The 8544-nt window shown below is 51.0% G+C and overlaps 1 protein-coding gene across 1 annotated transcript in view; it reads left to right on the forward strand.

Annotated features, from left to right (window-relative positions):
- L3MBTL2 (l(3)mbt-like 2 (Drosophila)) overlaps nucleotides 1-6858 on the forward strand; it is a 14606-nt gene extending 7748 nt beyond the window's left edge. Inside the window, exons 11-15 of the mRNA XM_010132941.1 lie at nucleotides 1196-1343; nucleotides 2215-2297; nucleotides 4103-4337; nucleotides 6209-6331; nucleotides 6749-6858. Of these exons, the coding sequence (XP_010131243.1) occupies nucleotides 1196-1343; nucleotides 2215-2297; nucleotides 4103-4337; nucleotides 6209-6331; nucleotides 6749-6858 (699 nt within the window). The remainder of the gene's footprint in view (nucleotides 1-1195; nucleotides 1344-2214; nucleotides 2298-4102; nucleotides 4338-6208; nucleotides 6332-6748) is intronic.
- Nucleotides 6859-8544: the final 1686 nt, after the last annotated feature.

Here is an 8544-nt window from a genome sequence, read left to right on the forward strand (position 1 = left end):
GCGGAAGGTAGTCTACTGTGTTTACCGGAGATAACCCAGCCTCTCCTCAGGTTTTTGCAAATTAATAATGACGGGTAGGATTTTGCATGAGGGAGAGGAAAGGGCTGTCAAGAAAGCTAGGCAACTGCTGCACGGAGGGAATTGGGGCGCTACCTCAGAGGTCTGAGACTCTGATGAGACCAGCAGTTGTCAACATGTGCCTAAGTGGACAGCATGAAGATGAGCATGCTCGATCTGCCAGCTAACTGTCCAGTATGTGTCACTGGCAGCCACCCTTTCTTCACCCTTGGGCATGCAGTAGGGAAGATTTGTGTAGGAGTTCTTGGAGTGCATGAAGAGAGGCCTCTGTAGTGCTGCCTTGCGGAGAGAAAGGAGAGGGGAAGAGTTGTGGAGTGACCTCTGTGAGGGAATGGGGTGTATTTCTATGGGCAGCATTCACTGATGCAGGGAGCTGAGGATGGATATGTGTCTGCAGTCTCTCTCGACAAGGTGGAGGTGAGCTCTAATCCTGTCCTAGTGTTGGGAAGTAAATTGCTTGGCCAAGTTTCCTCAGTGATGTGTGTTGCGTGTCCTAAAGTATAGCATCACCTTGGCCTTTTGCTGCTCCCTCAAGAAGCTGTTTGCCTTTGTAGAACCCAAGCAGAGGATTTTGACACATGGGGGTTGGCAAGGGGATGCTAGGAAAGCTCTTTGTAAAATGTTCTCTTTGTTTCTCGATTGTTTGGAAACGTGAAGAGGTTGGAGCAGATGTGCCTGTCACATTCGGTAGGCACTAATTAACAGTGAGTGACAGGGTAGGACAAGTCTTGTTGGTGTTGAAGTGGCAAGTCAGAAGGTGGTGTCCTTCCCTTCTGCCCAGTAACAAATTCATGACTTGGCTGATGTAGAGGGTCTCTGGGCTGCCAATAAACTTTGATTCTGAGGGAGAACAGGGTTCAAGCTCATTTATGGCTAACTCCTTTTCATAAGACTGTTAGTGTTGGTCCTAGTCCTGCAGAAATTGCTGCTGTGGGGATTGGCTTGTGTTAACTAGCGTATCAGGAGAAGTTACTGTGTGTCTTGGAGCATTTAACATTGTGTTTTACTGTCTAATGGTGATCATGATCCACCTGTGGAGACTTTTGGGGGGGATCCTTTAAGAGGAGAGGCTTTAGAGCATGCGAAGCTCTGCACTCATGTCCTTCCATGTACTCAGATCCTCTTGGATGGGTATCTCATGATCAGCATTGATGGAGCCACGTCTGATGATAGCTCTGACTGGTTCTGCTATCATGCTTCCTCGCACGCCATCTTCCCCATCAACTTCTGTCAAAAGAACAACATCGATCTGACCCCTCCAAAAGGTGAGATTTGGACTTTGCCCTGTGGTACATACCTGCATGCAGAATCTGCCGGGCCATGGTTTTCTGAGGGGTGTCATGTTCAGGTGAATCAAGGTCCCAGTCTGCCTGTTTTTCAGGGAGCTAGGCCTGGTTCAGAGAGCCAGTCCATTTGAGCTCTGCTCATATACCAAGTCTTGGTACTTTGTGGAAAAGAAGTAACATGTCCAGAGGACACTAATGGCATGGTGATTAGCTCCTGGCAGATCACTGGGAAAGGTGTACTGTCCCCAGACTGAACAGAATCAAAGGTTTAGAGGACAGGGAAGTTATAAGACAAGGAAGGGGTAAGCAAAGCCATTGCTGCATGAGTCAGTACTTTAAATGTTAAGAGTCACCTCTATTCTTCTTGTATGAATAGATCTGCAACGTCCTGAGAGGCAGTCACCCTAGAAATGTTTTTACTGCCTCATCTGGCCATACCCAAAAAGGCCTGCTCTGAATTTCTGTGTTGCAGCACTTTTGTGCTTTGTTCTGCCTTCATTTGAAGTTCCTGCTGGTGGGAGAAAGATTGGTTTTAGTGGTGTCTTTTGAACATACTTCTTCCTGCCTGCTGCTTCTCCTCACCTTTCTCTGCAGTCTGGATATAAGACTGACATGGATGTTCAGAGTTGCAGCTTGCACTTTTCTGTATTTGCCTGCTAGAGGTGGATGCTGGACTGCCATGGAATCTGTGCACTAGATTTATGTCCAAGATCAGGCTGCACATGTTGGTTCATGAAGATGCTTTGCAGCCAGTTGCTATGCCTCCTTCCTGCCTATTCCGATTTTTTTCACTCAGCTGGTCTACCCAGTGACCGTCTTTTTCCCTTCTTACCATTTCTTCCTGCTACAGGGCAAGATCCAAAGACCTTCAACTGGGAAAGTTACCTGGTAAAGACTAAATCAAGAGCTGCTCCAGCACGCCTCTTCAACATGGTGAGTGCTGCCAGGAAGAAGAGATGTGTAGGGATGACTGCAGTCAGCAAGGAGGAGCACAAGTGCTGTGGCTGTCACAGAATGGTCGAGGTGGAAGGGACCGCTGGATGTTGTCTTTCCAACATACCTGCTGAAGCAGGGTCAGCTATAGCAGGTTCCCCAGGACCATGTCCAGACAGCTTTTGAACATCTCTGTGGGTGGAGGCTCTACCACCTTTCTGGGCAACCTGTGTCAGTGCCCTCACAGTAAAAAGCGTTCCCTGACATTCAGAGGTAACCTGATGTTTCAATTTGTGCCTATTGCGCACTGGTCTTGTCCCTGGGCACTGCTGAGAAGATCTTGGCTCCATCTTCACACCCTCCCTTCAGGCATTTATACACATTGATAAGATCCCCCCTGAGCCACCTTTTCTCCAGGCTGAACAGTCCCAACTCACTCAGCCTCTCCCATATAAAAGATGCTCCAGTCCCCTCATCATCTTGGTGGCTCTTTGCTGGACTTTGTCATTAGTATGTCCCTGTCTTTCTTGTACTGGGGAGCCAGTCACACCACTCCAGTTGTGGCCTTGCCAGTGCTGAGTAGAGAAGGATCACCTTCCTTGATCTGCCGGGAACATTCTTCCTAATGCAGCCCAGGTCACCGTTAGCTGCCTTTGTCTCAAAGGCATATTGCAGGCTCTTGTTCCACCTGGTGTCCTCCAGAATCCGCAGGCCCTTTTCTGCCAAGCTGCTTTCCAGCCACTTGGCCCCCAACAGGTACTTGTGCCTGCAGGACTTTACATTTCCTCCTGTTGAACTGCGTAAGATTCCTGTCAGACCATTTTTCCAGCTTGTCAGGGTCCCTCTGGATGGCAGCACAACCCTCTGGTGTATCAGTCTCTCCTCCCAGTTCTGTTTCACCAGCAAACTTGTGAGTTTGACATGGCACTCTGTCCTGTCATCCAGATAATTAATGAAGACATTGATCAGGATTGAATCCAGTATTGACCCCTGGGGCACACTGCTAATTACTGGCCTCCACTAGACTTCATGCCACTATTCACCATCCTCTGGGGTCTGCCACTTAGCCAGTTTTCAATCCACCTCAGTGTCTCCTCATCCAGCCTATATTTCCATCACCTTCTGTGTGAGGGTCTGAATGGGAGACGGTATCAAAAGCCTTCCTAAGTCAGGATGCACAATATCTGATGTCTCTACTGGGCTGCTCTTTGCTGCCAGTCAGAGAGCAGCCCAAGGCACAGGAATATGTGCTCTCCAAGTAAAGGCTCTGTTTGGCTGGTGGGGACAAGCAGTGTCATGCCTTTGTGGATGTAATGATATCTTGGTCCCTCTGAGTGTGACCTGCAATTCTCCAGTGTTTCCAGGAGCTCCAGGCTTCTGGTGGGTTCTGCACCGCTTATTGCCTGTGGCCATGTGGCTGGCATGTGGGTGGAGGGGGTCTGTATCAGCAAAACTGCTGCTACACCTGGGCCTGTGCCCATCTTTGTGATTTCCCAGGGCTATCTCAGGTTAATGGGTTTGATCAGGTGTCCCCTAAGTGCTGCCTGCTGCTCCCCCTAGGCCAGGATCTTGCTTCTGAAAGCTGGGCTGAGATTCACTGAGGACACAACTGGCCTTGGATCTATTCATGTGTGCCCCTCTCCTGGTGTGCGACTGGCTGGTTCTGTTGCCTGGCTGTCGGCTTGTTCTCTCTGTGCTTGCTTTAAGCTGGAGACAAGCCTGGTCTAGGGTGCTGGGGGCCCAATGTGGGTTTGGACTGGGCGTGGCCTTGGAGTTTTGTTTTTTCTCATTCTTTCTGCACGCAGGACTGCCCAAACCATGGCTTCAAGGCAGGCATGAAGGTAGAAGCAGTGGACCTGATGGAGCCCCGGCTCATCTGTGTGGCCACGGTGAAGCGTGTAGTCCACCGTCTCCTTAGCATCCATTTTGATGGCTGGGACAACGAGTATGACCAGTGGGTGGACTGCGAGTCTCCAGACATTTATCCTGTGGGGTGGTGCGAGCTGATAGGCTACCAGCTTCAGCCACCTGTTGTTCCAGGTGAGTGAAGATTTTACTGTGTTTTCTAATGGTAGAGGCAAAGGTTTCCTTCCTGCTACTCTGTGAGTGGCTCCTCTTTTGGGGCCTCGTAGGGGGGGGAAAATTGCCTCCTTGATTTGCGCTGCATACCATGTTTTCTAATGGTAGAGGCAAAGGTTTCCTTCCTGCTACTCTGTGAGTGGCTCCTCTTTTGGGGCCTCGTAGGGGGGAGAAAATTGCCTCCTTGATTTGCGCTGACTACCATAAGTCTTCCTCTGCTGCCACACCCTCTGGCAGTTGGCAGAGGGAGGAGTCTGTGATGGGGAGGAAAAAGCCTGAGATTTGAGGTTGGCTCTGTTTTCCCTCTGTTCCCCCACCCGCATGCCAACAGAGAATTGCTGCTGATGAAATTGGGTAGAGTTCCAGGTGGTCCTGTCCCTGCACAGCTCCCTTTTGCTAAGCATACATACAACCTCAGCCTGGTAGCAGGGGGAGCTCGGCCCCTGCTCCCTTTTCTCATCAATTCTCTGACTCTGTAAAAGGTAAGAGCATCCCTCTCAAGAGTGTATTCCTTCCCTTGTCACAGGGAGGCCACTGCCTCACCTTTGCAGATGTTTTTCTGCTGGTCCCAAGCTACAAATCCTGTTTCTTTACTGCCCCTAACAAATCTCTCCTGGGCCTCTCTCCCCTGTGCTGCCTCAGCCTGCTGCCCTGGGCCCTCACCTGGAAGCACAGACAGCAACTGCGCTAGAGCCTTGCTTTCCCCTCAGCTGGTTGTCTTGGGAAGAGGGCGTTGGCTCGGGGGGACGGGTATATCTTATTTCTCGCTTATGTCACTTCATCCCAGTTACCTACTGGTTATGGGACTTGGCTTTCGTTTCCCTCTCGTCTCCATGACAGAGCCCACAACTCCAGTGAAGGCCAAGGAGGTGCCCAAGAAGAAGAAGAAGAAACCCTATGGAAAGAAGAGTGAGTGATGTTTGATTAGTGCCCTCCCGCTCACTCGCAGGTTGGGCCCAGCTAGAGGAACTCTGTCCATGTCCCATCAGAGCAGGAAAGAGAGGCCTTGTCTTGCTGTGGATGCCCTCAGTCAGATGTGGGTTTGACCATGCAGCTTCATCCTTCTTAACTGCCCAATTTCGTGAAAGAGCAGAGAGCTGTGTGCGTGGGAAGGATCTGTTTTGCAGTCTGTTTTCTGTTGGCCGAGATAGAGACGGTGCTTGCTTCCAGGCCTGAGGTTGTGCTGCTTTCCCTGCTGTGTCCATGGTTGGAGGGAGATGCTTTGCTGCATCTGGAGAGCAACCCTGCCTGCTTTGTGCTGCAGGAAGGAAGGTCTTCAGCTGGCTGAAGAGGCCAATAGTGGGGCTGGACCATGTTACTGTTTCATCTTGTCATTGTCATCATTGTTGCAGTAGCTGTGGTAAATCATGTGTAGACAGGCAAGAAATTCTTTCCTGGGGGGTGGAAAGAACATCTAAAGAATATAAAGATGTTCAACCTAATTAAAAATGTCAGGAAAAGATGAAAACTTAATGCTACGATGTCCGTGCCTTGCAGCCAACACGGCCATTGCCTAGGACTAGACCCAGACAGGTAAGCAAAGCTGGCTCCAGACCGATTCCAACAGGACCTGCTCCTTGGAAGTTAAGCACGCACTGGAGTGCCTTGCCTTTAATGAAGGAAAACACGGACGAACATGTTTTGAGGTGATGACCATAGAAGTTTTCTCCAGAGGCCATTTCTGTCAAGTAAACCAGTTGGCAGCTAATGACTGTGTAGCTTGCCGGTCAGTTGTGCTGGTCCTTGGCCGTGGTTTCTCAGTGGAGCAGGGACTGCTGATTTTCTGGGGGAAAAGAAACACGCTTTTCCCCATGCTCTGTTATCTCTTTAAGGAAAAAAGTTACCTGCCAAAACCCGCAACATCAAGCAGACTGTCAAGAAGCCTTTCGCCCCGAAGATTAAGCGAGAAGCAAAAGCTGCCAGCAAGGCTTTGCCAGAGCCAGCACCTGATGAGAGTAAGGGAATGAGTTACTCTACCCAGCAGCCTCACGCAAGTCTCTCGTGTACCCCCTGCATGCTGCCGGCCCTCCCGAGGCCTGCGCTGCCTCTTGGCTATTAATTCGTGGGTGCCCCAGGCAGGGAAAGTCAGCACTGTGTGGACCCAGGCAGGCAGAGATTGGACCACACTGGCTTTTCTTCCCTTGGCCCTGGGAGTTGTTCTGGGGAGCAGATGGTATGGCCACGGCTGACTTTGTGCCAGCAAGACAGGGCTGCCTGTGGTACAGGACACTCAGGAGGTGGGCTGGAAACCTGGGGCATTTTGCCTGTCTGCATGAACAGAGCTGGTTCTGGGGTGCTACAGGAAGAGCGAGGCAATATGTGTTGACTTCTTCACTTACTTCTTTCCCCTCTCTCTCTCTGTCTCTTGCTAGTCATTGCCGTACAGGTGAAAGAAGAAACCATCGACTCCTTGGATGTAGAGTTTGAAGCCACAGAGCTTCCTGTTCCTGTCAGCAGCATAAAGCAGGAGGTCACAGACTGATCCTGGAGTGTCCTCCAGCAGCCCACAGCAGGCTACTTGGGAAAGCAGAAGGCTAAAAGGACCTTCCCTTTTTGATGAAGACCTGCAACATCACAGTTCTCTTTTCCTGGTGCGCACAGAAATTTCCCTCAGACTTGTAATTTTAAGCCCTGGGAAACAGAATCCCATGAGGCTGCAGGAGTGCCCAGGAGGAGCATGACCGGGATGGCTGCTGGGGTTGTGTGTGTGCCTGGCTTTGACAGCACCTTTCCGAGCAGGAGCTCCCAATGGGAAAAGAGGCTGCCAGAGCACAGAGAGGCAGTTTGGTTTCTCAGCTGTGGCTGAAGGTGGCGAGCTGCAGTCTGAGATGATGTGTGCAGGTCACATGCATCAGGAAATCGGCTGCCCTCATAGGACACTGGTGCTGTGCTTCCTGGTCTAGGCCCTGCAACCCCTGAGAAGAGTGGAAAGAGGTGAGAAAACAAGGAATGCTGATGCCTCTTGAGGGAGCGGAGTGTCGTCATTTCTTGCTTTGAACCCAGAACTGAGGAGGACACGGTGCACAGTTTTTAAATTTTATAGCCATCCTACTGTAAATTTGATCTGTGATCTGTACCCTAAAACCCTTTGAATTAAACAACTTGAGGAAGAGGCTGAAGGCTTGTGTGTCACTTTCTGGGTCACCAAAATGGCAGGGTTAGCCAAGGTGGGGAGGGGAAAAGGGCTGCGAGTGGGTTGGAATAAGTAAACACTCTGCTGGGTGGGTTTTTTGAGGCGTGCAATGGGGTTTTTCTGTGCTCTTGCCCTCTCTCCTTGCCCGCTCTGCGTTAGGGCTGCATAGCACAAGAGCGCAATGGGTAAGTTAGTTAAGTTAAGGTGGGGGGTGCCATTTCCTGTTTTAGAGCAAAGCTGTAACTTTCCTCCCCTTCCCCAGACTGGCCGTCCAGGTTCAGGACAGAAATCGGAAAGGTCAACAGGGCAATAGTGACGAAAAACAGATTTAAACCTCCTGTAGCAGGTTCCTGTGAACTTTGCAAGTGAGGAAGTGTCCGGCCTGTCAGTGCTGCTGCAGCACCTGCCCTGTGTAGGGCAAGTGCCTTGTCCTACCCTGCAGGGAAAGGGCAGCTGCCCAGGACACTGCCTTGTCCATGGAATGGCTGCCTTGGCCATGCTCCCCTCGAGCTTCCAGGTGAGAGCTTGTGATGCCAAAATAGTTCCCACTTTTGCAAAGTGTCTAGAAAACGGGGTAGAGGCTGGGAGTAATAAGCACCATCTTTTTCCCTTCTGAAGTGGCAAATGGATCCTTTATCTGGAGAGGGAAGAAAGGGCCATGCGGGAGCAGTGAAATGGGGAAAAAGTGCGGAGGGTCTGTGTCCAACCACGTGTGAGAGCTGTGCCAGCTCGGCCCATCCCTAACTGACCCCCTGGGGACACTGTGAAGGGGTGAACGTGGGTGGGGTGGATGGAAGGCCTGTAATGGGGCGTCCTTGCCTGCAGCTGCTTGCCTGTCCTGGCAGCTCCACTGTCTCCAGCTTGCAGTAGGTGTCTTAATGGGGATGGATCTAGTTCCAGGGCGAGGCTACTGCTCTGGTTCTCTCTTCCCCTCCCTCTTGGGCTGCCACCTTTCCCCAGCCTTGTCAGACAGCTGGGCTTGTAGGACCACCTGCCTTTATAGGCTGATCATTTCCAGATGTCTTTGGCTTTATT

The sequence above is a fragment of the Buceros rhinoceros genome, unplaced genomic scaffold (genome assembly GCF_000710305.1).
Source record: "Buceros rhinoceros silvestris isolate BGI_N320 unplaced genomic scaffold, ASM71030v1 scaffold18523, whole genome shotgun sequence".
Classification (NCBI taxonomy): domain Eukaryota; kingdom Metazoa; phylum Chordata; class Aves; order Bucerotiformes; family Bucerotidae; genus Buceros; species Buceros rhinoceros.